Source organism: Oncorhynchus mykiss, chromosome 4 (assembly GCF_057628025.1).
Source record: "Oncorhynchus mykiss isolate SJ-2025 chromosome 4, ASM5762802v1, whole genome shotgun sequence".
Classification (NCBI taxonomy): domain Eukaryota; kingdom Metazoa; phylum Chordata; class Actinopteri; order Salmoniformes; family Salmonidae; genus Oncorhynchus; species Oncorhynchus mykiss.
Window position 1 is genome coordinate 69,592,501 of NC_143025.1, and position 15,000 is coordinate 69,607,500.

The 15,000-nt window shown below is 45.8% G+C and overlaps 1 protein-coding gene across 1 annotated transcript in view; it reads right to left on the reverse strand.

Annotated features, from left to right (window-relative positions):
* Positions 1 to 15,000, reverse strand: part of rcan2 (regulator of calcineurin 2) — a 125,450-nt gene that overhangs the window by 106,378 nt on the left and 4,072 nt on the right. The window contains exon 2 of the mRNA XM_036975851.2: positions 13,409 to 13,626. Coding sequence (XP_036831746.1) covers positions 13,409 to 13,624 — 216 coding nt within the window. The 5' untranslated portion in view covers positions 13,625 to 13,626. The remainder of the gene's footprint in view (positions 1 to 13,408; positions 13,627 to 15,000) is intronic.

The following is a 15,000-nucleotide window of genomic DNA, read 5'->3' on the forward strand; positions in this document are numbered from 1 at the left end:
AATGACAGACCACATATTCACCCTGCACACCCTAAGTCTGCTCATGCTTTGTTGAGTTCAAAAAAGCCTTTGACTCAATTTGGCATGAGGGTCTGCTATACAAATTGATGGAAAGTGGTGTTGGGGGAAAAACATACGACATTATAAAATCCATGTACACAAACAACAAGTGTGTGGTTAAAATTGGCAAAAAAAACAACATTTCTTTCCACAGGGCAGTGGGGTGAGACAGGGATGTAGCTTAAGCTCCACCCTCTTCAACATATATATCAACAAATTGGCGGGGCACTAGAATAGTCTGCAACACCCAGCCTCACCGTACTAGAATCTATAGTCAAATGTCTACTGTTTGCTGATGATCTGATGCTTCTGTCCCCAACTAAGGAGGGCCTACGGCAGCACCTAGATGTTCTGCACAGATTCGGCCAGACCTGGACCCTGATAGTAAATCTCAGTAAGACCAAAATAATGGTGTTCCAAAAAAGGTCCAGTCGCCAGGACCACAAATACAAATTCCATCTAGACACCGTAGCCCTAGAGCAAACAAAAAACTATACATACCTCGGCCTAAACATCAGCACCACAGGTAACTTCCACAAAGCTGTGAACGAGCTGAGAGACAAGGCAAGAAGGGCCTTCTATGCCATCAAAAGGAACATCAAAGTCAACATACCAATTAGGATCTGGCTAAAAATACTTGAATCAGTTATAGAACCCATTGCCCTTTATGGTTGTGAGGTCTGGGATCCGCTCACCAACCAAGAATTCACAAAATGGGACAAACACCAAATTGAGACTCTGCATGCAGAATTCTGCAAAAATATCCTCTGTGTACAACGTAAAACACCATACAATGCGTGCAGAGCAGAATTAGGCCGATACCCACTAATTATCAACATCCAGAAAATATGTTTTCTACAATCACCTAAAAGGAAGTGAATCCCAAACCTTCCATAACAAAGCCATCACCTACAGAGAGATGAACCTGGAGAAGAGTCCTCTAAGCAAGCTGGTCCTGGGGCTCTGTTCACAAACAGACCCCACAGAGCCCCAGGGCAACAACACAATTAGACCCATCCAAATAATGAGAAAACAAAAAGAGAATTACTTAACACATTGGAAAGAATTAACAAAAAAACAGAGTAAACTAGAATGCTACTTGACCTTAACTATGTACAGACTCGGTGATGATACCCTTGCTATTGAGAAAGGTTGCCATATGCCTTGAATTGAATGAGAGAGGGAGTGCGAGAGAGAGAGAGAGAAAGAAAGAAAGAAAGAAAGAAAGAAAGAAAGAAAGAAAGAAAGAAAGAAAGAAAGAAAGAAAGTGGGAGTGCGAGAGTGAGTGAGAGAGAGGGAGAGCGAGAGAGAGAGAGAGAGAGAGAGAGCGAGAGCGAGAGAGAGAGCGGGAGAGAGAGCGAGAGAGAGAGAGAGAGAGAGAGAGAGAGCGAGAGCGGGAGAGAAAGCGAGAGAGAGAGCGGGAGAGAGAGCGAGAGAGAGAGCGAGAGAGAGAGAGCGAGAGAGAGAGCGGGAGAGAGAGAGAGAGAGAGGGTGCGAGAGAGAGAGAGCGGAAGAGAGAGCGAGGGTGCGAATGAGAGAGAGAGAGCGGGAGAGAGAGCGAGAGAGAGAGAGAGAGAGGGTGTGAGAGAGAGAGAGAGAGAGCGGGCGAGAGAGAGAGAGCGGGCGAGAGAGCGAGAGAGAGAGAGACAGAATGACATTTGAAATGTCTCTATTCCTTTGAAACTTTTGAGAGTGTAATGTTTGCTGTTCATGTTTGATTGTTTATTTCACTTTAGTTTATTATCTAGTCCACTTGCTTTGACCATGTAAACATACGCTTCCCATGCCTAAAAAGCCCTTTGAATTGAGCTGAATTGAATTGAGAGGGAGTGCTAGAGAGAGTCAATAGGAGCCCGACGCTTCCTCTGAAACTCTGGTGGAGAGCTATCTGAAGAATGTGAGTTGTTTCCAGCCTTGGGTAGCAGCACAAACACATCTCACTGCCGTGTCCTCCTAACCGACTGACTCACAAGACATACTGAGAACTGTCATCAATATTCCACAGCCTATTATACGCAGCAGAATAATGTAAATGATGCTTGAATCACCTCTGTGCAGAGGAGTCCAACATTTACAAGCTACAGGCATCTATAGATATAGAAACATATGTATAGATATAGAAACATATGTATAGATATAGAAACATATGTATAGATATAGAAACATATGTATAGATATAGAAACATATGTATAGATATAGAAACATATGTATAGATATAGAAACATATGTATAGATATAGAAACATATATATAGATATAGAAACACATGTATAGATATAGAAACATATGTATAGATATAGAAACATATGTATAGATATAGAAACATATGTATAGATATAGAAACATATGTATAGATATAGAAACATGTATAGATATAGAAACATATGTATAGATATAGAAACATATATATATAGATATAGAAACATATGTATAGATATAGAAACATATGTATAGATATAGAAACATATATATATAGATATAGAAACATATATATAGATATAGAAACATATATATAGATATAGAAACATATGTATGGATATAGAAACATATGTATAGATATAGAAACATATGTATAGATATAGAAACATATGTATGGATATAGAAACATATGTATAGATATAGAAACATATGTATAGATATAGAAACATATGTATAGATAGATATAGAAACATATGTATAGATATAGAAACATATGTATGGATATAGAAACATATGTATAGATATATAAACGTATATATAGATATATAAACACGTGTATAGATATAGAAACATATGTATAGATATAGAAACACATGTATAGATATAGAAACATATATATAGATATAGAAACATATGTATAGATATATAAACGTATATATAGATATATAAACACGTGTATAGATATAGAAACATATCTATAAGACCAGAGAGGACCATCAGAAGCTATTTCCTTCTCCGCATCAGAGAGATGAGGAAAGAACTTTAATTCCCCTGCCCAGACAAACACATTCCTCCTCCATGTCCCAAATCTGCCTAAACCTACATGGGAAAGTAAACACAACACCGTCCCCTTGCTCTGACTAAACCCAGCCGTCTACAGTCACCGCTGTGGAAAAAAACACGGTGATGAGACAGTGTTGGCTCCAACGTCCTCTAACAGGGACACTGTAAATATCAACAGTGTAGCTATTCCAGGTGACATCTGCAGTCTAATGGTCACTCTGTGCTTTGATTGGTGTAAATCATCTGTCTAAGCTGTGGGGCTGCTCTCCAGGACGGCTTAGATCCCTGCTGTATTCTTAGACAGATGAACGGACTGGCCGGCAGGCAGGCAGACAGACAGGAGGATGGACGGAAAGACGGGCAGATAGATGGGCGAGCAGACAGACAGACGTACACAGACAAAACAGACAGACCGGCGGGCAGACAGACAGGAGGACGGACGGAAAGACGGGCAGATAGACGGGCGAGCAGATAGACAGACGTACACAGACAAAACAGACAGACCGGCGGGCAGACAGACAAACAGGCGGTCGGACAGACAGGCAGGCAGACAGACGGAAAGATGGGCAGGCAGAGGATGACACAGCATTGTTTTGTTGGACGTGACGTGAGAAAGCTGAAAGCTGTGGCTTGGTGTGGGTGATGACAATTCATCAGGGTCAGAGCAGAGCGGACTGGGGCAGGCTTATGTAATGACGCTCAACACACAGAGGAGAGAGAGAGAGAGAGAAAGAGAGAGAGAAAGAGGGAGAAAAAAATAGGGAGAGAGAGAGAGAGAGAGAGAGAGAGAGAGAGAGAGGGAGAAAAAAAATAGGGAGAGAGAGAGAGAGGGGGGGAGGGGGGTGACATAAGCAGTGAGTGGGAGGACCTAAACCCCAAGAGACAGAACAGATGATTTCTTCTCAAATCCATCTGTGTCCGAGATGAAACAGGGCTTACAGATGCTATACTGTAGATCTCATTCATTCACAGCGCACTTGCTCATATGGTCTCAACAACTCTCATAGAGTAGGAAACTAACTTACCCAGTCTCACTAACTGAACCAGATGGTCACACAGGTAGTTTATTATAATGCAGCCAACTGTACATATCTTTGAGGTGCTTAATTCAGAGGGAACTTGGTTGAGTTTCGTCATACCAAAGACAGTCTTTAAACTGCATGTTGATAGTGTCTCTGGTAGGTGGGTCTTTTTCTACTGTAACCACCAGGATTCATAGCAACAGTTAGAGTTTTGTGTGAATGCTTCTGTGTGAATGCTGTGTGTTCTGTGTGAATGCTGTGTGTTCTATGTGAATGCTGTGTGTTCTGTGTGAATGCTGTGTGTTCTGTGTGAATGCTGCGTGTTCTGTGTGAATGCTGTGTGTTCTGTGTGAATGCTGTGTGTTCTGTGTGAATGCTGTGTGTTCTGTGTGAATGCTGCGTGTTCTGTGTGAATGCTGTGTGTTCTGTGTGAATGCTGTGTGTTCTGTGTGAATGCTGTGTGTTCTGTGTGAATGCTCGCTGGCTAACTGAATAGAGTAGCGACAGGGAGGAATTGTAATGCTTTTTTTGCTGTAAACCATCATTACTTTCTGTGTTCCAGCCACCCCATGCGCTCTTAACACAGTGTCCTTTTACCCAGATACTGTTTCAGATAATCTCTTTCAACTTTAGCCAGTTTTGCAACAGACAGGATCATAGTGGTGGTAGTGGTGAGGGTGATGGGGGGGGGGCAGAGTACTTTGTCACGGGGGGAGGGAGAACTATCCATGCAGTGCAAAAGTCCATACTTGTAGCTGGCCACATCAAAGTGATATGCCTATATAAAGTAGAGCGCAGACCACCGCGGAAATGCCGGGTTACATAACCACGAAAGAAACCAAAAGCTCCCTCAAATGTAGATTCCTTGCGATGTTGTCAGGAAACGTGGCCTCTTCAGAGAGGAACTGACCTGTCAGGGTGTCACCCTGACCCCAGAGTTTCCCCCCATTACTCTGTTTTCTTCCGCCACTTCCTTGTTTGAGACATTCCATTAATAGGCAACTTTGCTCTTCCATTAAGAAGAAACGTTCGGTGTTGCATTTCTGACCCCTCTCCCTTTCAGTGCCCTGGCTGTAATTATGTATGGAGCAGAGGACACATTGCCTTTCAGAGACTCACACTTTTAGACACTGGCCGTGTCCAAATACCCATACTTGCATTCTAAACAGTAGGCATTTGAGCTATATTCCAAAATAGAACATCTTATGGTTTGGAAAATTGATTATGCTTTAAAATGCCAGGATGTTACTCATTTCGCCTTTTCATCTAGTAGAATTCGCTGCACACTTTTGAGGATGATAACCGTCTTCCCAGGCTCACGTGTGTTTGATAATGAGATAAGGAGACGCGCTGTGCCAAATTAAACAAATGGCGAGAATCAACTCTACTGCGCGTTTGGTGGCGCATTCTCAGGATGGGTGAGACTAGTATGTTGCTATTAGTTGCTTACTGCGTTCATTTTTACTAAACAATACCTTGTAAATATGATTTAGTAGTAGGCTGCTATTAGACACTAAAATATCTACACTATTAGCCTATATTCTCCTCAGGAGCGTGTTGCTGCTTTAAACGACAAAAAGAAAATCGCCTTGTAAAAAGAAAACAGAAAAGACAAGAGCACGTCAGTCTCATGACCTCTCACTGTCAACCGCAATCTGGCTTCACTGTCATCTGCAATGCCACGTCAGTCTCATGACCTCTCACTGTCAACCGCAATCTGGCTTCACTGTCATCTGCAATGCCACGTCAGTCTCATGACCTCTCCCTGTCAACCGCAATCTGGCTTCACTGTCATCTGCAATGCCACGTCAGTCTCATGACCTCTCACTGTCAACCGCAATCTGGCTTCACTGTCATCTGCAATGCCACGTCAGTCTCATGACCTCTCACTGTCAACCGCAATCTGGCTTCACTGTCATCTGCAATGCCACGTCAGTCTCATGACCTCTCCCTGTCAACCGTAATCTGGCTTCACTGTCATCTGCAATGCCACGTCAGTCTCATGACCTCTCACTGTCAACCGCAATCTGGCTTCACTGTCATCTGCAATGCCACGTCAGTCTCATGACCTCTCCCTGTCAACCGTAATCTGGCTTCACTGTCATCTGCAATGCCACGTCAGTCTCATGACCTCTCCCTGTCAACCGCAATCTGGCTTCACTGTCATCTGCAATGCCACGTCAGTCTCATGACCTCTCCCTGTCAACCGTAATCTGGCTTCACTGTCATCTGCAATGCCACGTCAGTCTCATGACCTCTCACTGTCAACCGCAATCTGGCTTCACTGTCATCTGCAATGCCACGTCAGTCTCATGACCTCTCCCTGTCAACCGTAATCTAGCTTCATTGTCATCTGCAATGCCACGTCAGTCTCATGACCTCTCCCTGTCAACCGTAATCTGGCTTCACTGTCATCTGCAATGCCACGTCAGTCTCATGACCTCTCACTGTCAACCGTAATCTAGCTTCATTGTCATCTGCAATGCCACGTCAGTCTCATGACCTCTCCCTGTCAACCGTAATCTAGCTTCACTGTCATCTGCAATGCCACGTCAGTCTCATGACCTCTCACTGTCAACCGCAATCTGGCTTCACTGTCATCTGCAATGCCACGTCAGTCTCATGACCTCTCCCTGTCAACCGTAATCTAGCTTCACTGTCATCTGCAATGCCACGTCAGTCTCATGACCTCTCCCTGTCAACCGCAATCTGGCTTCACACGTCAGTCTCATGACCTCTCCCTGTCAACCGCAATCTGGCTTCACTGTCATCTGCAATGCCACGTCAGTCTCATGACCTCTCCCTGTCAACCGCAATCTGGCTTCACTGTCATCTGCAATGCCACGTCAGTCTCATGACCTCTCCCTGTCAACCGCAATCTGGCTTCACTGTCATCTGCAATGCCACGTCAGTCTCATGACCTCTCCCTGTCAACCGCAATCTGGCTTCACTGTCATCTGCAATGCCACGTCAGTCTCATGACCTCTCCCTGTCAACCGTAATCTGGCTTCACTGTCATCTGCAATGCCACGTCAGTCTCATGACCTCTCACTGTCAACCGCAATCTGGCTTCACTGTCATCTGCAATGCCACGTCAGTCTCATGACCTCTCCCTGTCAACCGTAATCTAGCTTCATTGTCATCTGCAATGCCACGTCAGTCTCATGACCTCTCCCTGTCAACCGTAATCTGGCTTCACTGTCATCTGCAATGCCACGTCAGTCTCATGACCTCTCACTGTCAACCGTAATCTAGCTTCATTGTCATCTGCAATGCCACGTCAGTCTCATGACCTCTCCCTGTCAACCGTAATCTAGCTTCACTGTCATCTGCAATGCCACGTCAGTCTCATGACCTCTCACTGTCAACCGCAATCTGGCTTCACTGTCATCTGCAATGCCACGTCAGTCTCATGACCTCTCCCTGTCAACCGTAATCTAGCTTCACTGTCATCTGCAATGCCACGTCAGTCTCATGACCTCTCCCTGTCAACCGCAATCTGGCTTCACACGTCAGTCTCATGACCTCTCCCTGTCAACCGCAATCTGGCTTCACTGTCATCTGCAATGCCACGTCAGTCTCATGACCTCTCCCTGTCAACCGCAATCTGGCTTCACTGTCATCTGCAATGCCACGTCAGTCTCATGACCTCTCCCTGTCAACCGCAATCTGGCTTCACTGTCATCTGCAATGCCACGTCAGTCTCATGACCTCTCCCTGTCAACCGCAATCTGGCTTCACTGTCATCTGCAATGCCACGTCAGTCAGTCCCCATCGACCTGGTTATGAATCATACTCAGACTCCTTCGCTGTACCTTGACATTTCCAAGCTGACGATCAATACTATCGATTGAGAAAAGACCCTGGGTAGAGAGGGACCAGAGGAAAAGGTATGTGGCACACAAATGGAACCAGGGACTCCATCCAATTTAGTATTAGTCTTGGAGGTGCAAATCTCTGGTTTAAATATCCTTAAGCTCTAAAAATGTCTGTCTAACCCCTGGTCCTGGAAACAGTCTGGAGACTCAACTGAGAGGACACTTAGAGGTAAATCAAGTCGTTGGAACTTGGAACCGAGGGGGCCAATAATGACACTCCAAATTCCATTGCAGCCCACTGGGGCTTTAGAACTGACTGATTTTCCACCCCCAGTCCCCAGACAGACTGAACTATTATTAGAGACAGGCTAATAGCTAACACTATGCAGCTATAAATAGTCATGATTCATCACCCAGGGATTTTCATCAAAGTAATCTTATCACATAGCCTGTTAAATTGATTCTGGCTCGGGTCCAAACAGAAACTATGCTTCACACAAATACATTTGACGGCGAGGCAAATCAGGGAGAAAAACCGAGAGGGAAACATCCAGGTGCTGTTGGACTGACTTCACCCTGGTAGATCAGTCAGTAAGAAGCAGAGGCCCTGGGTAATGATGCCTCACTGGCAGACTGGTGTTAAGGTTCATTAGGGCTCAGTATAGAGGGAAATGGAATGCTTAAAGTGGTTGTCATGGCAACGTGTATGTTTTACGTATATTACCGTCACTCAAGTCATGTCAGTCGAATGCATCCTCCTCTTCCTCCCTCCCTCCACTCCTTAGACCTAATATCCTGCCCTTTCCTCTCCTCTCCCTTCATTGCTTTTCTTCCTCCCATTATCCACTCTAAGAGACAGCCCATCCTATCCTATACCATCCCAACCCAGTCTAGTCCAGTCCCAAGAGGCCAGTCCAGCCGTGTCCAGGCGTGTGTATGTCAGTACGTGTGACTCATGAGTGATGGATCACCTTTAGCCTGCCGCTGTCCTGGAGGAATGGCTTCTGTATGCAGCTGTCGCACTGCGTGAGGATCAAAGCAGTGGTGTGGCCGACCAGCTAATGTCTCTTCTCTGACTGACGCAGGCTGGAGCTGGGGCTGGTGCCGGGTATGAGGCTGCTGGGTTTGGGGCTGGTGCCGGGTATGAGGCTGCTGGGGTTGGGGCTGGTGCCGGGTATGAGGCTGCTGGGGCTGGTGCCAGGTATGAGGCTGCTGGGGTTGGGGCTGGAGCTGGGGCTGGTGCCGGGTATGAGGCTGCTGGGTTTGGGGCTGGTGCCGGGTATGAGGCTGCTGGGGTTGGGGCTGGAGCTGGTGCAGGGTATGAGGCTGCTGGGGTTGGGGCTGGAGCTGGGGCTGGTGCCGGGTATGAGGCTGCTGGGGCTGGTGCCGGGTATGCGGCTGCTGGGGTTGGGGCTGGAGCTGGGGCTGGTGCCGGGTATGAGGCTGCTGGGGTTGGGGCTGGAGCTGGTGCTGGGTATGAGGCTGCTGGGGTTGGGGCTGGAGCTGGTGCTGGGTATGAGGCTGCTGGGGTTGGGGCTGGAGCAGGGGGCTGGGTATGAGGCTGCTGGGTTTGGGGCTGGGATGGGGTTGAAGTTGGAGATGGGGTTGGGGTTGGGGTTGGGGCAGAGGATGGAGCTGCATTTGGGGCTTGAGCTGGGATGTGGCAGGGTAAGAGGATGGAGCTGGTGTTGTGGCTTGAACGGGGCTGGGTAATAGGATGGAGCTGGTGTTGGGGCTTGAGCTGGGGCGGGGCTGGGTAAGAGGATGGAGCTGGTGTTGGGGCTTGAGCTGGGACGGGGCTGGGTAAGAGGATGAAGCTGGTGTTGGGCTTGAGCTGGGACTGGGCAGGGTAAGAGGATGGAGCTGGGGCTGGGTAAGAGGATGGAGCTGGTGTTGGGGCTTGAGCTTGGATGGGGCAGGGTAAGAGGATGGAGCTGGTGTTGGGGCTTGGACGGGGCAGGGTAAGAGGATGGAGCTGGTGTTGGGGCTGGGGCTGGAAATGGGACTGTTCACTGGGGCAGAAAGACCTGACTAGCACAGTTCCTCTGCTCTGTTCACATGACCTCTGCTCCAGAGAGGGGCACAGAAGAGCAATGCTCCCCAGCACACACAGACCACAACAGGACACAGTGAAGAAAAGAGTTCTCGATGAGAAAGCCTCAGGAAGTATGTCCACATTCAGTAGAAAAGCAGAGGGAATGGACTGGACTCACTCGCTTAGTCTTTTTTATTTTCATCTCACAAACGTTAAGAAAAACGTCAGTTGATGTACGAGGGGGAGCCGAGGTCAAGGACTCTAATCTGTGTGGACACCAGGGCTCTAAATTTTAAAAAGTTAGGACCACAACATAACATTTCGGAGCACCAGAAAGTTTTTTTTTAAATTGATTGAGATACAGTACCAGTCAAAAGTTTTATTTTTATTTTTTACTATTTTCTACATTGTAGAATAATAGTGAAGACATCAAAACTATGAAATAACACATATCGTAACCAAAAACGTGTTAAACAAATCGAAATATATTTTATATTTAAGATTCTTCAAAGTAGCCACCCTTTGCCTTGATGACAGCTTTGCACACGCTTGGCATTCTGTCAACCAGTTTCACCTGGAATGCTTTTCCAACAGTCTTGAAGGAGTTCCCACATTTGCTGAGCATTTGTTGGCTGCTTTTCCTTCACTCTGCGGTCCAACTCATCCCAAACCATCTCAATTTGGTTGAGGTCGGGGGATTGTGGAGCCAAGGTCATTTGAAGCTGTTGAGTCATTGTCCTGTCGAAAAACAAATAATAGTCCCAACTAAGAGCAAACCAGATGGGATGGTGTATCGCTGCATAATGCTGTGGTAGCCATGCTGGTTAAGCGTGCCTTGAATTCTAAATAAATCACAAACAGTGTCACCAGCAAAGCACCATCACACCTCCTCCATGCTTCACGGTGGAAACCACACATGAGGAGATCATCCGTTCACTTACTCTGCATCTCACAAAGACACAGTGGTTGGAACCAAAAATGTCTAATTTGAACTCATCAGACCAAAGGACAGATTTCCACCGGTCTAATGTCCATTGCTCATGTTTCTTGGCCCAAGCAAGTCTCTTCATATTATTGGTGTCCTTTAGTAGAGGTTTCTTTGCAGAAATTCGACCATGAAGTCCTGATTCATGCAGTCTCTTCTGAACAGTTTATGTTGAGATGTGTTACTTGAACTCTGTGAAGCATTTATTTGGGATACAAATTTCTGAGGTTGGTAACTCTAATGAACTTATCCTCTGCAGCAGAGGTAAGCCTGGGTCTTCCTTTCCTGTGGCGGTCCTCATGAGAGCCAGTTTCATCATAGCGCTTGATGGTTTTTGCGACTGCACTTGAAGAAACTGATTGAATGACCTTGATGTCTTAAAGTAATGACGGACAGTCGTTTTTCATTGCTTATTCAAGCTGTTCTTGCCATAATATGGACTTGGTCTTTTACAAAATAGGGCTATCTTCTGTATTACCTTACCTTGTCACAACACAACTGATTGGCTCAAACGCTTTAAGAAGGAAAGAAATTCCACAAATTAACAAGGCACACCAGTTAATTGAAATGTATTCCAGGTGACTACCTCACAAAGCTGGTTGAGAGAATGCCAAGTGTGCAAAGCTGTCATCAAGGCAAAGGGTGGCTACTTTGAAGAATCTCAAATATGAAATACATTTTGATTTGTTTAACACTTTTTTGGGTTACGACATGATTCCATATGTGTTATTTAATAGTTTATGTCTTCACTATTATTCTACAATGTAGAAAATAGTAACTTTTGACTGGTACTGTATAATCTATATTGTGGCCTATATGTATTCTAGCTACTTCTGAAGCACATGTTGTGCCCTAGAAACTAATGTAACCCTTTAAATACATGTGTTTATTATAGCAAGCTAAAATGATACAAATAACTGTCATTGAACTTACAAAGTCATGTGTGGAATGTTAGGTGTCTGCACTGTGGAAAAGCACTACATTGAGATGCATTACATTGAAATTTGTACACCGTCTCTTTAAGAACATTATGTTTGTGAGTGATGACATGCAAGAGATCAGTCATTCATTGCTATGAACAGTGATCTCCTGAAGAGGATATCCCTTTCCTTTCTCTCTGTGCCCCCAGATATTCAGATGTAGTCTACTAGCAAAGTCACCAGGTTGTTCGTTAGCTAGCTAATGAAGTAACATGACGGAACAAGGTGTAAACAAATGGTCCGCGAGAAGTTTCAGAACGACCCGCGACATGGTTTCTGAATGTGAAATGCGGCCCGCCAATCCGCCATAGGAAGATCATTTTTTAGATGCGTGTCATGTCTTGTAAACTGTTGGGGGTAGAAATAAGCCGTTAGATTCGCTGCGGTACAACCATGATGGTAACGAATATGCACTCGCTTTTTACTCTAGTGCACTCAGAAACAACGGTAGAGCGAATCATTACAACGATAACAAATTAAATTGGGGTGGGGAACACTGCTTGTGTTTCCAGGTCGCACAGCTAAATATTTAGGAGCATATGCAACCAAAATGGTCACACTTTAGAGCCCTTGTTGACACTCAGACGACAATGACCCTTGACCTCTGAGATGCTGAGATTCAGAGCACCAGATAGAACTTCCAACATGTTATATGGCCCTGTGGACATCTATTAGGACTCCTCAGCCACATATCAAAACCACTGCCTGCCATGATAGCAGTCAAAATAATGTACAACTAGAGGTACAGTGGATGACCAGCTTTTGATCTCAGAATGGCAGCTTTTGATCTCAACTTTAGCTGGATTTTTTTATTGATTTTATTTAACCTTTATTTAACTAGGCAAGTCAGTTAAGAACAAATTATTATTTACAATGACGGCCTTCACCGGCCAAACCCAGACGGCGCTGGGCCAATTGGTGCGCCGTCTTATGGGACTCCCAATCACAGCTGGTTGTGATACAGCCTGGAATCGAAGCAGGGTGTCTGTAGTGACGCCTCTAGCACTGAGACGCAGTGCCTCAGACCGCTGCGCCACTCGGGGTAAACTGGATGACAAAACAGGCCTGACAGGCCAACCCTGAGCAATGGTGGATTATGAGGACAGTGTTGAGTACGAAGACAGCCAGGGAGAGATGACACCAGATAAATGTAGAAAATGGCTGCCAGGCATCCAGAGTGGAGTACAGTAGGTCAGAGAAATATTCACTGTGTGTTTCTTTGCCAAGGGCAAATTGGCCTCAGAAGATGAACCGCCCCTGAGATGAATCAACTTTATGCCATGCGGACCAGAGGGCACCAATAAATACAGTACCAAGAAAACAATCAAACGATAAATAACAAGAACTGTGGTGGACGCATGGACCAGGAGGATAAACAATGTGACCTTTACAGTTTTATCACCTTGAATCACTTTTCCTTAGACACGAAGCCAAACAAGAGAACCAACTAGGCCTAAGTGAAAATAGCAGGGGGACATTGAGCAACTCTCTCCCCCGTGAATAAGAAGAGAGTGGTTTGACCTTACCTTGCCCTCCTGATCCTCAAACACAGACTGGTCCACGTTGCAGGCGAAAAGGGAGGTGGGCAGGTCGTTAAAGTCGGTGATCTGGTGGAAGCTGTCGCCCAGCGCGGGATGTCCCACAGTGCTTTGCAGTACCAGCAGCTCCTCGCCCCCCAGTAGGTAGACCCGCTGGTAGAATGTGGCGTTTTTCAGGTTGGAAAATAAATGCTCCCCCTTCATGACTACAGAGAGATAGAGAGAGAGAAAGAGAGAGAGAGAGAAAGAGAGAGAGAGAGAGATATGAGTGTGCTCAGTCCAAATGCTGTGATGGCTCCTAGGGGGAGGAAGTGGACAGTCAAACTCTCCTCCATACCAGTTCACTTAAAGGCTAACGGACCACTGATGTAACTGAATACAGAGCTCACACTCAGACACTCACACACTCAGCTCACAGTTAAATACACACAGGACTATCTGTATCTTTAGCTCTTGTCCTACAATAACAAACGTGTTCTGAGGCTTAACCTCAGAGATTGTTTTACTATGACATCATCTTGGTTGTGAACCCCTGTCCTCCCACCTCTCTTCCTCATCTATATATTTGACCATATATCTGATCTGATCTGACAGGATTCATTCCATAGCCACAGAGTGGAAAGTGATGTTAGGCAGCGTATTAATGGCGATCTGATGAATCTGTTCTCAAAACAGTCTACCTCCACAGGCAGTTATAAAACAACAACACAGAGAGAGAGAGAAATAGAGAGACATAGAGAGTGTTAACCTCTCCAACCCCAAGCCAACAGATGCTAACCTCTGGCCCAGGTCACTAATACTCTGCCAGAAGGTTAGGTGATGGGCTTAGAGATGGGTGATCCCACAGAGGTGTGATGAGGGAAGGATGGAAGGAGGGATGGAGGAGAGGAGTGGAGAGGAGGATTGGCGGGTGAGAGTGGAGGATGGAGAGAGGTAGAGCAGACACAACAGAGGTGAGAAGGAGATATGGAGACGTGAAGGAATTAGGTGCTTGTCACAGTTTCCCTGTCATTAATAGACCCTGACATCTCCAGTCCGCTGGCAAGCCTGCACTGTCACCAGCAGCCTCATACTCACACACATCCCGTGGCTATTTTAGGATCAGCACATCACTCGTCACACACACACACACACACTCTCTGTTATGGACAGTGGAAACACACACACACACACACACAAACACACTGTTATGGACAGTGGACACACACAAACAAACACACTCACAAAAGGCTATAGATAGTGACTGTGGCTGTCTGGATCATTCCTGGCCTGTGTAAACACTGTTGTAAATAGCTGCAACACTAGTGAAATACACAGATTGCTGGGGTGCTTGATTAAATTGAAGTGTTCCAGACAGACAGGGCCCTATTTCATTTCAATATCAGCATTGTGCCCTGTGGTCTGAGACAAGGCTGTTAAGGAGAGACAAAACAAGAACACACACACACACACACACACACGGATGCTCCCTCTCTCTCTCGCATGCACACACACACACACACGACTGTATATATGAATGGACAAAGCCATCGATCAAGTCACACTATTCATTCCTATGTGAAGACTCAATAGCGCATTGA